Here is an 18,194-nt window from a genome sequence, read left to right as displayed (position 1 = left end):
TTGGTTAACCTACACCTAAATTAAGTAATAAAACACACCAATTCCAAAATTCATTACGTTTCCCAGGCCAAAAAATACATTTAAGAACATATTTCCAGTTTTTGATTATCCATTCCACTTCTTCCTTGTATAAGCAGGACAGTTTGTATATTAAAGATGGATTTTTAGGGTTGCATCTGTGCCAATCTCAATACCATGATCAAAGAATTATCCTTCGATTATAACAATTTAAAAAGTTGCAACAGGAAATGCACCTGCTGTTTCCATATTAGTCTACCAGTTTAGTGATTAGATTTAATCTTTGTCAAATGTCTTTACATAAATTGGCAGATATGTGCATTTATTGGCGTAAAACCAGGATGTGGCAGTAACATGAGTGATTTGCCTATTTTTCTGGTATTAAGCAGATTTTTCAAATTCATTCAGGTGAGTCATGAAAGAGACAGACTCACAGTTTCTCTGTGACCGTTGGGCCCTCTTCCTGGGATTTTGTATTTGTGGAGCGTGTGAAAGCTTTGACACTTGACACCTGACCCATTGAAATGCCAGTTCGGCCTGGGGGGGGGGGGCGCCCGACAAGAGGCTGCAGTGAAGGCAGAGCCCCCATCCTCTGCCTGCCGGGTATGAACTGCACTCTGTGGCGGTCACTATTGTTTGAGGTGGTTGGAGCTTTTCACAGTTGGCTTATGGCAATTTATATTCTTTCTTTTGTCTTTTTTGCGCAGCTGTGGTGAACTTGGACAATTCTGTGGTTGATCTGGAGACCCTTCAAGCTCTCTATGAGAATGTGAGTAACAGGGAAATTTTATGTGTGAGGATGTAACAACATATACGTCCAGGCTCGTTGCTTCCATGTCCTCTGAGGAAATTTGTTACGGGGGCACTGAATTTACATAACTATGGGTTTGTAAAAATAATTTCTAGGAAAATATTGAATAAATGTGTGGTCTCATAGTTTTAAAAATTGTGATTCAAACCATGTTGTACATGAGGTCTTTCAGATTCCCTCTTTTAAAATATAATCAATACTTAGGCGGAGGCTAATTTGAGAGGAGTATAGTGTGACACACTGATGCATTTAATCTTCACATGAAAACTATCAGTAGCTGCTATTATTACCCATTTTACAGATGAGGAAACTTGGCATGGAGAGTCCACACGTCCTGCCCAAGGTCACAGAGGCCGTGTTGGTGCTGAGCCTGGGATTTAATTCATTCTGACTCTGTTTCTCTGTCTGCCGGAGTTTCATTCACGGAGTGGCAGGACGTTGTGTCTTTCTTCTAGTAGCACTTTCTCTTAAGAAGTTGGCAGGGAAGGGGAGTGAGGAGAATGACCAGGGCGTGGTGCTCTCAGAAGTGCAGTCCAGGCAGGGCTGCATGAAATGGCTGTAGCTGGGGCACAGCATTAAATGACATTGATTCACGTAGTGAGAAAGAGATTCTCTTTTCAGTGTACTGGATTGTATCTGGGAGAAAGTCTCCGTGTGCCCCTATTTTTTTCATTTTGTTTCTGTTCTTGCCTGTGGTCTGGCTGGTATTTAAACCTCTGTGCTCTCTGGGGCCTGGTCTTGGTTGGTCCTGGGTTTTTCTGTGCCTAGTCAAGTAATTTCTGGCTCTGGAGACACGTGTGGTGGGCAGGAGTCAGACCCCTGGCCCTGACCACCCCCTTGAGGAGAATGTGTTCCACCTGCTTGTCCGTTCTTGGATTTGGTACTTTTAAAGCGTGCGTCCATGCAGTGTCCCTTTGAGGCCGGGATTTCTCCTGGCGTGTCACCCAGTCTGTGGGTGATGTAGCGCTGGCGCCTGGTCCCCATCGTGGGTGCAGACACGTGACTCGATCACGAGGTGGAGAGGGAGGGCATGAGTGTTTTGTTACCTGATAGTCAGTACATGATAGAAACTGGAAAAAATGGGACCATTTGGAGGTACAGAGAGCTTTCATTTCCCTCGAGTGTTTCCTGCCAGCCCTCTCTCAACCAAGAACCAGGTGGAAGAAAGGAGGAAACACCAGGGAGAGTAATGCCTTCAACGGGTCTTAACGGTGTGACGTCGGTGTGCGTGTAAATGTGTATCTCGTGCACACATTCCATATACTATGTACATGCGTTTATGTAGATACATAATATACATGTCTGTATATTATATGAAGACACATGAACGTTTTATTTTAAGCTGGTATATCCATGTGCAGAAACATATACAGAAAAAATAGAGAACATTGGGGACAGCTATATTTATGAGGGAATTTTATTTTGCAGTGATTTAGAGTATTTTATTTGGGAGTTTTTAGCCTTTCAAAGTAAATTACTTTCACAAAATATAAATTTCTGACTCTGGACAAACCAGATAGCTACCCAGAATTTCTTACTGTCATACCCCGTGAAAGGAGAACCAGTACCGTATGGCACTGGTTACACTTGTGGTTTTCTTTATATTGTTGATGTCTTTAAATTTGATGGTTCAGACTTCCACTGTGTCAGGAAAACAATCACTTTTTGGTGGGAGTGGTTCACAGTGATACTAGTTTCGGTACGAATGGGCTGGATTGTTTTGATCACCATCTTCAGTAGAGGAACTTAAAGCACCCATTACGAATAACAGGTAATTGTATATGCCTTGTATACAGACAGAACTCATGCTAATTCCTGAGAAACATCCATTAAAATACAGGCCCAAAGAAGGCAGAACTATTTCTTTTGTCCACGACAACATCCCCAGCACTTAGATTTAGGTAGTATTGGGCACTTAGGAAGTATTCAGTAAACATTAAATGAATATATATATGAATTGATGAGTGGAATCTGATGATAGGCTTGGTTCTGAGACCTCTTTGGACTTTCTGTTATATGGTTTTCAAATACTTTTTGCCTCTTCAGACTGATTGATAGGATCGTGAGTAAGGTTCCATATTGAACATGTTTGTTCTATTTTTACTTCTTTGTGATAACAGGACTACACGTGCAAAGTAATGAGTGATTCTTTTTAGGAGGGTGTAGTAGCTTACTGTAACCTGCTCTACACAAAAAGTGGTGAGAAGCGGAATGGTTGAAACTTTGAAAAGGGTAAATGAGAGTTTAAAATTTTTACGTATTTTTAGAATTCTGGGTCATTAAGGATAGACTCCCAGGGACCTATTGGCATATAAGGGTCTTCAGTTTTCTAGAGATGAAGACTGAGACATATCTGTTACATTCTGACTGACAGACAACAGTGGTGGACGAAGGTTTCTCCAGTTAGGTGATGAATGTGCTTCTAGCAAACCAAGGAGCTCCCCCTAAATTAAGAGAAAATTGAGATACATATTCCCTAGTAGTGAAAATTGCATTTGTTCAAATCCCTTCATTCTAGTTGTTTAAGTTCCTAAAAGAGCCATGATCATTTAAAAATCAGGGTATCTGATTTTTAGAATAGTAATAATTTAATGTTTATTATACACCAAGCACTGATCTAAGTGCCTTATATTTAATCCTCCAAGTGCCTTACCCCCAACTTAGGAGGAAGAAGTACTATTGTTAGAAAAGAGGGAACTGACCCAAAGAGGTTGTCAGCTCAGCGCTGGGGGTGACCCTGGTCCCCTCCTGATGACTGTGCTCTGAGGCACAGAATTTCCTGACTCTCAGGGAGAACTGGACACGACCTTCCAGGAGGAGCAAAGACACACCATGTGATGGAGGGAACTCGGGTGAAAAGTCAGAGGAACGTGGCCCAGGTTCCAACACCACAAGCTCATGGACACCTCCAGTGACTTATTGATGCTTCCTCAGCTTCAATTTCCTCATTTTTAAATAGGGTTTCTAATAATTCATAAGGAGAACATCAACTTTTTGTCACCATCAAATGGATGTAAAAAGAAGTTTCTAGGGCATTCAACACTATTATTTTTTTAAATAAAAATAAATGTGGGCATAGAACTTAAAATATCTAAGATTGTCAAACAACAAATAACTGTCTCTAAGGTTGGTAGGATTGAAGGTAACAAAGGTTGTGCATCATGTAAATTAAATTAAAACTGGACCTTCCCCTCAAGGGTCTGAAGATTTTGCTGAACAAAGCAGAGTAAATACCGGTGTGTTTATAGGCAACATGAATTAACAGGGAATACATTTTTAAAACTTTTGTCAAATTTAGAATGATACCACTTTATTTACAATCATCATTTAAAAATTTGAATTTTTTTCTTTTGAAACAGTCTCAGAGGTACAATAAAGTTGCAGGTACACTATGAAGAACAATTCTTCTTCTGTATCATTTGCAAATAAATTGTCAACATTATGCTTGATAGTCCGTCAATACTTTAGTGTGTATTTCCTACAATGTAGCACACACTTAACCACAATTCAACCAGCACCATCATGAAATTGACATTGATATACTGCTGTCATCTAACCCTCAGATTCCAGTGCTTTGCTTGTTGTTCCAATAATGTCCTTTGTAGGTAGGACATCCTTGGAGTCTTGTTGTGCTTTATATCTTCTTTTCCTTGGTCACTTGCCTCTTTTTGATTTATATTATTGTTATGTGGGCATATGTCTTATCTTTCAACTTAACTATAAATTCCTTATCAGTAGGATTTTCATATTCCATGTTTAGCATTATGGCTTATATATAATATTCATAATAATTACTGATTAATTAAAGAATGACCTGAGAATTGTACTATGTTTGCTCTTGGTGTGGTTTTATCAGTGAAAGAGATTAAAATGGTGACTATTGCTATTTCAAATGCTGTACTTTTTAGAAAGATCACTGTAAAAAGTAATGTTACTTTCTTTTTTTTTCTTAAGGTGAAAGCAGGTGTATTTAGAGAGATACATATTCCAAAGATAGAATGTGGTCTGTCTCAGAAATTGAGAGTGGCCTCACATACACCTTTAAATAGAGTACAGTAGTCCATATATATATATCAATTACATCAAGTTTGCTAATCATGTATTTAAAGTCTCTATCGTTACTGATATTTTTTTTTTTTAGCAGTGGAGAAGGCTTGTTAAAGTCTCACATTACAAATATGGATTCTTCAAGTCTACATTTAGTCAAATTTGGCTCTACATATTGTGAAGTTTGACTATTAGACAAATAGAGATTTAGGATTCATATCTTCCTGTTGGATTGACAGCTCAATCATGATGATCCATTTTGTCTTCATCTCTAATGTTTATAGCCTTAAAGTGTCTGAGTAGCATAGCTATATCATCTTTCATTTTATACAAACGTTTGTTTCTGTAGTATAACATTTCTTCCCTTTTATGTTTTATTTGGGTTTAATCATTTTTGTTTCCTATTTAAAACATTACCATATATTAGCTTGTGTCTTATCCTTTTAACTTTTAATGATTGTTCCCTTAGAGATTAAAATCATTACTGATTTATCACAGTCTTACACAAATAATTCTTAACCACTTCGTTAACAATACCAGAATATTTCACTTTTCTATTTCTACAGGAATGATAGAACCTAAGAATACTTTAGCACTACGTATTTCTTTCACCTTTGACTTTTATTGTCATACTGCTTCATTCTACATATATTTCAAATCCCCCTCAAATTTTTTTTAACATCTTTATTGGAGAATAATTGCTTTACAGTGATGTGTTAGTTTCTGCTTTATAACAAAGTGAATCAGCTATACATATATTTATATCCCCATATCTCCTACCTCTTGCATCTCCCTCCCACCCTCCCTATCCCACCCCTCTAGGTGGTCACAAAGCACCAAGCTGATCACCCTGTGCTTTGCGGCTGCTTCCCACTAGCTATCTATTTTCTATTTGGCAGTATTTATAAGTCCATGCCACTCTCTCACTTCGTCCCAGCTTACCCTTCCCCCTCCCCATATCCTCAAGTGCATTCTCTACGTCTGCATCTTTATTCCTGTCCTGCTTTTAGGTTCTTCAGAACCATTCTTGTTTTTTTTTTTTTTTTTTTTAGATTCCATATACATGTGTTAGCATATGGTATTTGTTTTTCTCTTTCTAATTTACCTCACTCTGTATGACAGTCTCTAGGTCCATCCACCTCACTACGAATAACTCAATTTCGTTTCCTTTTATGGCTGAGTAATATTCCATTGAATATATGTGCCATATCTTCTTTATCCATTCATCTGTCGATGGGAACGTAGGTTGCTTCCATGTCCTGGCTATTGTAAATAGAGCTGTAATGAACATTGTGGTACATGACTCTTTTGGAACTATGGTTTTCTCAGGGTATATGCCAGTAATGGTAATGCTGGGTTTATGGTAGTTCTATTTTAAGTTTTTTAAGGAACCTCCATACTGTTCTTCATAGTGGCTGTATCAATTTATATTCCCACCAACAGTGCAAGAGGGTTCCCTTATCTCCACATCCTCTCCGGCATTTATTGTTTGTAGATTTTTTGATAATGGCCATTCTGACTGGTGTGAGGTGATATCTCATTGTAGATTTGATTTGCATTTCTCTAATGATTAGTGATGTTGAGCTTTCTTTCATGTGTTTGTTGGCAATCTGTATATCTTCTTTGGAGAAATGTCTATTTAGGTCTTCTGCCCATTTTTGGATTGAGTTGTTTGTTTTTTTGATATTGAGCTGCATGAGTTGCTTGTAAATTTTGGAGGTTAATCCTTTGTCAGTTGCTTCGTTTATAAATATTTTCTCCCATTCTGAGGGCTGCCTTTGCATCTTCTTTGTGGTCCCCTTTGCTATGCAAAAGCTTTTAAGTTTCATTAGGTCCCATTTATTTATTTTTGTTTTTATTTCCATTTCTCTAGGAGGTGGGTCAAAAAGGATCTTGCTGTGATTTATGTCATGGAGTGTTCTGCCTATGTTTTCCTTTAAGAGTTTTATAGTGTCTGGCCTTACATTTAGGTCTTTAATCCATTTTGAGTTGATATCTGTGTATGGTGTTAGGGAGTGTTTTTTTTTTCAACTTTATCATTATTTTATTTTATTTAACATCTTTATTGGAGTATAATTGCTTTACAATGGTGTGTTAGTTTCTGCTTTATAACAAAGTGAATCAGTTATACATATACATATGTTCCCATATCTCTTCCCTCTTGCATCTCCCTCCCTCCCACCCTCCCTATCCCACCCCTCTAGGTGGTCACAAAGCACCGAGCTGATCTCCCTGTGCTATGCGGTTGCTTCCCACTAGCTAGCTATTTTACGTTTGGTAGTGTATATATGTCCATGCCACTCTCTCACTTTGTCACAGCTTACCCTTCCCCCTCCCCATATCCTCAAGTCCATTCTCTAGTAGGTCTGTGTCTTTATTCTCGTCTTGCCACTAGTTTCTTCATGACCTTTGTTTTTTTCCCTTAGATTCCATATATATGTGTTAGCATACTGTATTTGCTTTTCTCTTTCTGACTTACTTCACTCTGTATGACAGACTCTGACTCCATCCACCTCACTACAAATAACTCCATTTCGTTTCTTTTTATGGCTGAGTAATATTCCATTGTATATATGTGCCACATCTTCTTTATCCATTCATCCGATGATGGACGCTTAGGTTGCTTCCATGTCCTGGCTATTGTAAATAGAGCTGCAATGAACATTTTGGTACATGACTCTTTTTGAATTATGGTTTTCACAGGGTATATGCCCAGTAGTGGGATTGCTGGGTCATATAGTAGTTCTATTTTTAGTTTTTTTTGTTTTTTTTTTTAAACAAATCCAAAAACAATCTTATTTTTTATATTAATAGAAAAAAGCAGATAAACTGTCATCTTAATAAAATTCAGACAATTTTTTTTTGTTTTTTTTTAAACATCTTTATTGAAGTATAATTGCTTCACAAAGGTGTGTTAGTTTCTGCTTTATAAAAAAGTGAATCAGCTACACATATACACACGTTCCCATATCTCCTCCCTCCTGCATCTCCCTCCCTCCCACCCTCCCAATCCCACCCCCCCCAGGCGGTCACAAAGCACTGAGCTGATCTCCCTGTGCTATGTGGCTGCTTCCCACTAGCTATCTATTTTACATTTGTTAGTGTATATATGTCCATGCCACTCTCTCACCCTGTCACATCTCACCCCTCCCCCTCCCCATATCCTCAAGTCCATTCTTTAGTAGGTCTGTGTCTTTATTCCCATCTTGCCACTAGGTTCTTCATGGCCTTTTTTTTTTTTTTTCCCCTTAGATTCCGTATATATGTGTTAGCATACTGTATTTGTTTTTCTCTTTCTGACTTACTTCACTCTGTATGACAGACTCTAACTCCATCCACCTCATTACAAATACCTCCATTTCATTTCTTTTTATGGCTGAGTAATATTCCATTGTATATATGTGCCACATCTTCTTTATCCATTCATCTGATGATGGACACTTAGGTTCCTTCCATGTCCTGGCTATTGTAAATAGAGCTGCAATGAACATTTTGGTACATGGTTCTTTTTGAATTATGGTTTTCTCAGGGTATATGCCCAGTAGTGGGATTGCTGGGTCATATAGTAGTTCTATTTTTAGTTTTTTAAGGAACCTCCATACTGTTCTCCTAGGGAGTGTTCTAATTTCATTCTTTTACATGTAGCTGTCCAGTTTTCCAAGCACCATATATTGAAGAGGCTGTCTTTTCTCCATTGTATATTCTTGCCTCCTTTATCAAAAATAAGGTGACCATATGTGCATGGGTTTATCTCTGGACTTTCTATCCTGTTCTATTGATGTATATTTCTGTTTTTGTGTCAGCACCATATAGTCTTTATTACTGTAGCTTTGTAGTAGAGTGTGAAGTCAGGGAGCCTGATTCCTCCAGCTCCGTTTTTCTTTCTCAAGATTGTTTTGGCTATTCGGGGTCTTTTGTGATTCTATACAAATTGTGAAATTTTTTGTTCTAGTTCTGTGAAAAATGCCATTGGTAGTTTGATAGGGATTGCATTGAATCTGTAGATGATTGCTTTGGGTAGTATAGTCATTTTCACAATGTTGATTCTTCCAATCCAAGAACATGGTATATCTCTCCATCTGTTTGTATCTTCTTTAATTTCTTTCATCAGTGTCTTATAGTTTTCTGCATATAGGTCCTTTGTCTCCTTAGGTAGGTTTATTCCTAGGTATTTTCTTCTTTTTGTTGCAGTGGTAAATGGGAGTGCTTCCTTAATTTCTTTTTCAGATTTTTCATAATTAGTGTATATGAATGCAAGAAATTTCTGTGCCTTAATTTTGTATCCTGCTACTTTACCAAATTCGTTGATCAGCTCTAGTAGTTTTCTGGTAGCATCTTTAGGATTCTTTATGTATAGTATCATGTCATCTGTAAAGAGTGACAGCTTTACTTCTTCTTTTCCGATTTGGATTCCTTTTATTGCTTTTTCTTCTCTGATTGCTGTGGCTAAAACTTCCAAAACTATGTTGAATAATAGTGGTGACAGTGGACAACCTTGTCCTGTTCCTGATCTTAGTGGAAATGGTTTCAGTTTTTCACCATTGAGAACAATGTTGCCTGTGGGTTTGTCATATATGACCATTATTATGTTGAGGTAAGCTCCCTCTATGCCTACTTTCTGGAGGGTTTTTATCATAAATCGGTGTTGAATTTTGTCAAAAGCCTTTTCTGCATCTATTGAGATGATCATATGGTTTTTCTCTATCAATTTGTTAATATGGTTTATCACATTGATTGATTTGTTTATATTGAAGAATCCTTGCATTCGTGGAATAAACCCCACTTGATCATGGTGTATGATCCTTTTAATGTGCTGTTGGATTCTGTTTGCTAGTATTTTGTTGAGGATTTTTGCATCTATGTTCATCCATGATATTGACCTGTAGTTTTCTTTCTTTGTGACATCTTTGTCTGGTTTGGGTATCAGGGTGATGGTGGCCTCGTAGAATGAGTCTGGGAGTGTTCCTCTCTCTGCTGTATTTTGGAAGAGTTTGAGAAGGATAGGTGTTAGCTCTTCTCTAAATGTTTGATAGAATTCACCTGTGAAGCCATGTGTTCCTGGACTTCTGTTTGTTGGAAAATTTTTAATCACAGTCTCAATTTCAGTGCTTGTGATTGGTCTGTTTATATTTTCTAATTCTTCCTGGTTCAGTCTCAGAAGGTTGTGCTTTTCAAAGAATTTGTCCATTTTTTCCAGGTTGTCCACTTTGTTGGCATATATTTGCTTGTAGTAATCTCTCATGATCCTTTGTATTTCTGCAGTGTCAGTTGTTACTTCTCCTTTTTCATTTCTAATTCTATTGATTTGAGTCTTCTCCCTGTTTTTCTTGATGAGTCTGGCTAATTGTTTATCAATTTTGTGTATCTTTTCAAGGAACCAGCTTTTAGTTTTATTGATCTTTGCTGTTGCTTCCTTAATTTCTTTTTCTTTTATTTCTGATCTGACCTTTATGATTTCTTTCCTTCTGTTAACTTTGGGGTTTTTTGGTTCTTCTTTCTCTAATTGCTTTAGGTGTAAAGTTAGGTTGTTTATTTGAGATTTTTCTTGTTTCTTGAGGTAGTGTTGTATTGTTATAAGCTTCCCTCTTAGAACTGCTTTTGCTGCATCCCATAGGTTTTGGGTCATCGTGTTTTCATTGTCATTTGCTTTTAGGTATTTTTTGATTTCCTCTTTGTTTTCTTCAGTGATCTCTTGGTTATTAAATAGTGTATTGTTTAGCCTCCATGTGTTTGTATTTTTTACAGATTTTTTTCCTGTAATTAATATCTAGTCTGATAGTGTTGTGGTCAGAAAAGATACTTGATACGATTTCAGTTTTCTTAAATTTACCAAGGCTTGATTTGTGACCCAAGATATGATCTATCCTGAAGAATGTTCCATGAGGACTTGGGAAGAAAGTGTATTCTGTTGTTTTTGGATGGAATGTCCTATAAATATCAATTAAGTCCATCTTGTTTAATGTATCATTTAAAGCTTGTGTTTCCTTATTTATTTTATTTTATTTTTTTTATTAACATTATTTGATGACCTAACATGTGTTTTATTTATTTATTTAAGGTTTTTTTTTTTTTTTTGGCTGTGTTGGGTCTTCGGTTTGTGCGAGGGCCCCCTCCAGTTGAGGCAAGTGGGGGCCACTCCTCATCGCGGTGCGGGGACCGCTCTTCATCGCGGTGCGTGGGCCTTTCACTGTTGCGGCCCCTCCCGTTGCGGGGCACAGGCTCCAGACGCGCAGGCTCAGCAGTTGTGGCTCACGGGCCCAGCCGCTCCGCGGCACACGGGATCCTCCCAGACCAGGGCTCGAACCCGTGTCCCCTGCATCAGCAGGCAGACTCTCAACCACTGCGCCACCAGGGAAGCCCTTCCTTATTTATTTTCATTTTGGATGGTCTGTCCATTTGTGAAATTGAGGTGTTAAAGTCACCTACTATCATTATGTTAGTGCTGATTTCTCCTTTTATGGCTGTTAGCATTTGCCTTATGTATTGAGGTGCTCCTATGTTGGGTGCATAAATATTTACAATTGTTATAAATTGTATATGTCTATAAAATTTATAAATATTGCTCCCTTGATCATTATGTAGTGTCCTTCTTTGTCTCTTGTAATGGTCTTTATTTTAAAGTCTATTTTTTCTGATATGAGAATTGCTACTCCAGCTCTCTTTTGATTACCATTTGCATGGAATATCTTTTTCCATCCCCTCACTTTCAGTCTGTATGTGTCCGAAAGTCTGAATTGGTTCTCTTTTAGACAGGATATATACTGGTCTTGTTTTTGTATCCATTCAGCCAGTCTTTTTTGGTTGGAGCATTTAATTCATTTATATATAAGGTAGTTATTGATATGTATATTCCTTTTACCATTTTCTTAATTGTTTTGGGTTTGTTATTGTAGGTCTTTTCCTTCTCTTGTGTTTCCTGCCTAGAAAAGTTCCTTTGGCATTTGTTGTAAAGCTGGTTTGGTGGTGCTGAATTCTCTTAACTTTTGCTTCTCTGTAAAGGTTTTAATTGTTCCATTAAATCTGAATGAGATCTTTGCTGGGTAATCTTGGTTGTAGGTTTTCCCCTTTCATCTCTTTAAATATGTCCTGCTACTCCCTTCTGGCTTGCAGAGTTTCTGCTGAAGATCAGCTGTTAACCTTATGGGAATTCCCTTGTATGTTATTTGTTGTTTTTCCCTTCCTGCTTTTAATATTTTTTCTTTGTATTTAATTTTTGATAGTTTAGTAGGTGTCTTGGCGTGTTTCTCCTTGGATATATCCTGTATGGGACTCTCTGTGCTTTCTGGACTTGATTAACTATCTTCTTTCCCATAATAGGGAAGTTTTCAACTATAATCTCTTCAAGTATTTTCTCAGTCCCTTTCTATTTCTTGTCTTCTTCTGGGACCCCTATAATTCGAATGTTGGTGCGTTTAATGTTGTCCCAAAGATCTCTGGTACTGTCCTCAATTCTTTTCATTCTTTTTTCTTTATTCTGCTCTGCAGTAGTTATTTCTACTACTTTATCTTCCAGGTCATGTATCCGTTCTTCTACCTCAATTATGCTGCTATTGATTCCTTCTAGAGAACTTTTGATTTCATTTATTGTGTTGTTCTTCATTGTTTGTTTGGTCTTTAGTTCTTCTACGTTCTTGTTCAACGTTTCTTGAATTTTCTCCATTCTATTTCCAAGATTTTGGATCATCTTTACTCTCATGACTCTTCATTCTTTTTCAGGGAGACTGCCTATTTCATCTTCATTTGTTAGGCCTGGTGGGTTTTTACCTTGCTCTTTCATCTGGTGTGTATTTCTCTGTTTGCTTAACTTACTGTGTTTGGGGTCTCCATTTTGCAGGCTGCAGGTTCATAGTTCCCGTTGTTTTTGGTGTCTGCTTCCAGTGGGTTAGGCTGCTTCAGTGGGTGTGTATGCTTCCTGGTGGAGGGGACTGGTACCTGTGTTCTGGTGGTCTGGATACAGACTGTGAGAAAGAGGAATGAAGGGGTATCCCAAGGAATTTGGCCTGGGCAATAAAGTTGCCATTCAGAGCTACATCGAAGTGGTTTGGTGAAGGGTTGGAAATAAAAAACGTGTCTTGGTCCTGTTAGGTTTGAGTTGTCTACTCATTCATTCAAATGGATATAGGAATTAGTTGCTTTAGGGCAGAAAGTGAGATGTCAGGCCCTGGGGATTGGCTGTGCTATCAGTGGGGGTCCAATCAGGGGATAGAAGCCTCAGGGTAAAGTAAACAGGGAAACTTACTATAATGAATGGTTAACCTGTGCTGGGAGAGTACAAAGATTTGAAGATGGCTTTAGGACCCAAGCAAGGAGAGACTTGGAGGGAGACCTTCTCCCTGGACTAGGTGTGTCCGCAGAGCCCTGGTTTGCCCAGACCACACTTTGTCCCCAGTCTCTGGGCAAGTGGAAAACAAACTTAGGGCAGCAGGTGAGCCACAGCTTGTGGTCGGGCCTGCCGGCGTCAGGATGCCCCACGGGCAGAGCCCAGAGCCTGCCGCATCCACGCTGAGAGAGCCCAGGAAACAGAGCTCAGGGCCCAGGTGAGCCGTGGTTGGAACAGGTGCACAGTGTCTCGTGTCCACGTGGGGAGTGAAGAGGTCACGGGGCCTCAGCCAGGACTACAAAGCTCCGAGGGACTCTATGTGCTCTGGTTTGTGGCTGCAGTCATGGCTGGCCAGAGGACCCCCAACCCATGTCCTCACACACCCACACTGTGGATCACCTGTGCAGCAGGCGGGGAGGAAAAGGCCAACACCCGCACACCAGAAGCCCCCTTTCCCCCTGCCGTGTGCCTCCAGCACCCCCTACTGATAAAGCGTAACATTGTGTTCACCACGGTGAAGGGCACAGTGCTGAGGCCCGCCCACTATGTCAATGAGGTCAGTGGGGTAAGCTGAGGGGCCCAGAGCCAATAGCTGGTGTGGACAGTAGGGAGGTTTGTTCTTATTTGACATGTAATTCCTAGGTCATGTGTCACTCCATAGGACATGAGTCTTACTCATATGAAGGTGCCTCTGGAAGGAAAAACTGATGTGTGCACTTGGGTCTGGCTTGGGGACTCCTTGGAAATCTTTCAAACCTTTATTGTGTTGATATAACTGTAATTACTCATTTCAGGTCTGAAATCTTGTTTGAAAGGTATCTAAATAGAGTCTTAATTTTGCCTTAATAGTTTAATAATGGTATTCCAAGGGATATTTAAGTTTTATCAAGAAAAAATAGACTAATGTCTATTTAATTAATAACAAAATATATTAAATATATGAGGAGTAATCTTCTTATTACCAATTACTTTACTTTTTATTTTTTTCCTTTTCATTTTTTATTGAAATATAGTTGAGATATTTGTTTCAGGTGTACAAAGGAACACTCTTACTTGGCATTCCACTGCTTATCCTTGAGAACAGTAAACGTAAGCAGCCTGAATCCTTTGCTATAAATATATGCTTGCTTTTTCCAGATGCTTCCGTGTCATTGGACCGTGTAACCTCTGTGAAACAGATGGGCGCTCTTGTTACACGACCTTGTTTAGAATTAATCTTTGTTCTCCCTGGTGGCATATGGTTAGCAGGGAGCTTTCTCTTCTAGATGTCAATGAATTTGGGGCAGTCTCCGAATCTAACCACAACATAAATTCAAAAACCACAAATCTGGGCTTCCCTGGTGGTGCAGTGGTTAAGAATCTGCCTGCCAATGCAGGGGATACGGGTTCAAGCCCTCGTCTAGGACTATCCTTTATGCCGTGAAGCAACTAAGACTGTGCGCCACAACTATGGAGCCTACGCTCTAGAGCTGGAGAGCCACAACTCCTGAGCCCATGTTCCTAGAGCCCGTGCTCGGCAACAAGAGAACCCACTGCAATGAGAAGCCCACACACCACAACAAAGAGTAGCCCCCGCTTGCTGCATCTAGAGAAAGCCCGCGAGCAGCAACAAAGACCCAACACAGCCAAAAATAAATGTAAATAAAATAAATAAATTTATTTTAAAACAAACAAACAAACAAAAACAAAACAAAAAAAGCAATCCTGATGGTGCAATACCTGTTTCCTGAGGAATTAAAACCTAGTGAATCAAGACAGCCTCTTCAATAAGTGGTGCTGGAAAAACTGGACAGCTACATGTAAAAGAATGAAATTAGAACACTCGCTAACATCATACACATAAATAAACTCATAATGGATTAAAGACCGAAATGTTAGACCACACACTATAAAGCTCTCAGAAGAAAACATAGGCAGAACACTCTATGACATAAATTACAGCAAGATCCTTTTTAACTCACCTCCTAGAGAAATGGAAATATAAACAAAAATAAACAAATGGGACCTAATGAAACTTAAAAGCTTTTGCACAGCAAAGGAAACCAAAAACAGAATGCAAAGACAACCCTCAGAATGGGAGAAAATATTTGCAAATGAAGCAACAGACAAAGGATTGATCTCCAAAATATACAAGCAACTCATGCAGCTCAATATCAAATAAACAAACAACCCAATCCAAAAATGGGCAGAAGACCTAAATAGACATTTCTCCAAAGAAGATATTCAGATTGCCAACAAACACATGAAAGAAAGCTCAACATCACTAATCATTAGAGAAATGCAAATCAAAATTACAATGAGGTATCACCTCACACCAGTCAGAATGGCCATCATCAAAAAATCTACAAACAATAAATGCTGGAGAGGGTGTGGAGAAAAGGGAACCCTCTTGCACTGTTGGTGGGAATATAAATTGATACTGCTACTATGAGAACAGTATAGAGTTTCCTTAAAAAACTAAAAATAGAACTACCATATGACCCAGCCATCCCACTACTGGGCATATACCCTGAGAAAACCGTAATTCAAAAAGAGTCATGTACCACAATATTCATTGCAGCTCTATTTACAATAGCCAGGACGTGGAAGCATCCTAAGTGTCCATTGACAGATGAATGGATAAAGGAGAGGTGGCACATATATACAATGGAATATTACTCAGCCATAAAAAGAAATGAAATGGAGGTATTTGTAATGAGGTGGTTGGAGTTAGAGTCTGTCATACAGAGTGAAGTAAGTCAGAAAGAGAAAAACAAATACTGTATGCTAACACGTATATATGGAATCTAAAAAAAAAAAAAAAGTTTCTGAAGAACCTAAGGGCAGGACAGGATAAAAATGCAGATGTAGAGAATGGACTTGAGGACACGGGGAGGAGGAAGGGTAAGCTGGGACGAAGTGAGAGAGTGGCATGGACATATATACATTACCAAATGTAAAATAGATAGCTAGTGGGAAGCAGCTGCATTGCACAGGGAGATCAGCTTGGTGCTTTGCGGCACCCTGGAGGGGTGGAATAGGGAGGGTGGGAGGGAGACGCAAGAAGGAGGAGATATGGAGATATATGTATACGTATAGCTGATTCACTTTGTTATAAAGCAGAAACTAACACACCTTTGTAAAGCAATTATTCTCCAATAAAGATGTTAAAAAAACCCAAAACATCTAGTGAATCCATAGAGATACTAAATGCAGTATATCCCATTGAGTGTTTAAAAGCAAAAATCTTTACAGTTAACTTTGGGTTTTTTACTACCATTGAGTTCTGAGGGTAAAATATCTTCAAAAGCAGTGTGTAATATTTACAGTTGGTTAAATGTATCTGTTGATTCTGATTCCTAGTGAACACTCCTCAGATGGCCCGGTGAGAAGTGATGGATGGGGATTGTGGGGATGGAGGAGAAGTTGAAGTAGATTCCTTATTTTTTCTTTAGTGAATCAAATATTTAATATCAATTCAGAAATGTGTCCATAAAAATGTCCTTGTATAACTATCAGTTGAATTGTTTTTTTAAGATTCTGTTCCCTTTATCTCATAGTCAAGAAAAAAAAAATCTTAAATAGTAAGACAAAACCAAACCTTAGAAGTGAATCTTATTAGAAGTTCAGTCCAAGAAAAAATATTAAAAAGAAGGAGAAAAAAAAATCCCCATCCATTTGTAATTAAACAGCTCTAATCCAATTAGAAGGAGAAAAAAAAGCAGGCAAGATAGCAAGAATTAGAGGTTTAACTTTACACTTCTGGGGATTGGATTTCACGGGCATAGTGGTAGTGATCTTTACTTACTGTCGTGGTTGACAGACCATAAACTTCAATCTGGAAAAGTAACCGGCACACTTTACAGGATGGATCGTCCTCAGAGGTGTGCACTCTGTTATCTTAGCGAAAATGAACTGGATTAACTGCCTGTTCCTGTCACTTCCTAGAGGTCTTACTGGATTCATGTTTTTAGCAGCATTTAATCATTAGTTTCTTCAAACAAATGTGAGAGGATTACTGACTTTCCTCACGGAGCTGTTTGAAAACCATACTCTCATATTTCATTGCTTCTTGGGGTTGGTTCCTGGAATCCCTATAGCTCATTTTCAACTATAAACGTGCTTAAGGTGAATTTCAGAATTAAAAAAGAAAAGCTTTAAGTCTTGAAACACTTACAGATTGATGCTATGGACTTCATAAAATCCAGAAATTATGTTTCTTTCCTGTTCATTTGGAATGTGACATTGCCTGCCGCATCATAAAAGTATCGACTGAGTTTTCGATAACTGTGCTTCTCTTAGATAAACTGTCTCCAGTGAATTCCTGGGAAATGAAAGTTAGAATGATTAACACAACTTCACTGGAAATGAACGACACGGAAATGCTCACATACATTTTCCACCTTACATTAAGATTAGATTTTAATTTGATTGCTGAAATCCAAGGGTGGACTCATTAGAGAACAGCTCTCCCAGCTGTTTGCCCTCCAGCCACTTGGCCTCTGCTTCTCAAAACCTCCTGGTCCCACCGCTAGAACAAGCACTGCCAAAGCCGCCTTCAGATGGGAAACTTCTACTCGCCATCTCATCCTAGTGAACGTCACTGAGGCTTTGTTCTCATCCCCTCCTTCCCCCTCTGTCATTCTTCCGGGTCACAAACCCTCCTGTTACAAACACAGAGCGAACTCGCCTATGGAGCACTTAGCCTGGATGTTCCACACACATTCCCAGGATTTACTCTCATCCCCTCCATGGAACATGGTGGAACTTCTGTGTCTGCTTTTTTCCCTTAGTATCATATTCCCGTGGAACCCACTAAGCACTACAAAGAAATATTTACCAAATGAATGCATTTATTTATGGTGAACATAACACTAGCTTTGACACGTTCTCTTCAACAGAATGTTTTTAAAAACATTGAGGTTTTAATCATTACTTAAATGATGGCATATATTTTAAGGAGAAAGAGGAACTGTGATCAGATGTTCCACACAGTTAATTTGGGGTCAGTTTTTACTT

At 38.7% G+C, this 18,194-nt stretch overlaps 1 protein-coding gene across 1 annotated transcript in view; it reads left to right on the top strand.

Annotated features, from left to right (window-relative positions):
- FMN2 (formin 2) overlaps positions 1–18,194 on the top strand; it is a 340,034-nt gene that overhangs the window by 201,186 nt on the left and 120,654 nt on the right. The window contains exon 8 of the mRNA XM_057539598.1: positions 726–787. Within this exon, the coding sequence (XP_057395581.1) occupies positions 726–787 (62 nt within the window). The remainder of the gene's footprint in view (positions 1–725; positions 788–18,194) is intronic.

This window comes from Balaenoptera acutorostrata, unplaced genomic scaffold, assembly GCF_949987535.1.
Source record: "Balaenoptera acutorostrata unplaced genomic scaffold, mBalAcu1.1 scaffold_61, whole genome shotgun sequence".
NCBI lineage: Eukaryota > Metazoa > Chordata > Mammalia > Artiodactyla > Balaenopteridae > Balaenoptera > Balaenoptera acutorostrata.
The sequence above is the reverse complement of the archived record's forward strand: the minus strand, read 5'-3'. Positions and strand labels throughout refer to the sequence as shown.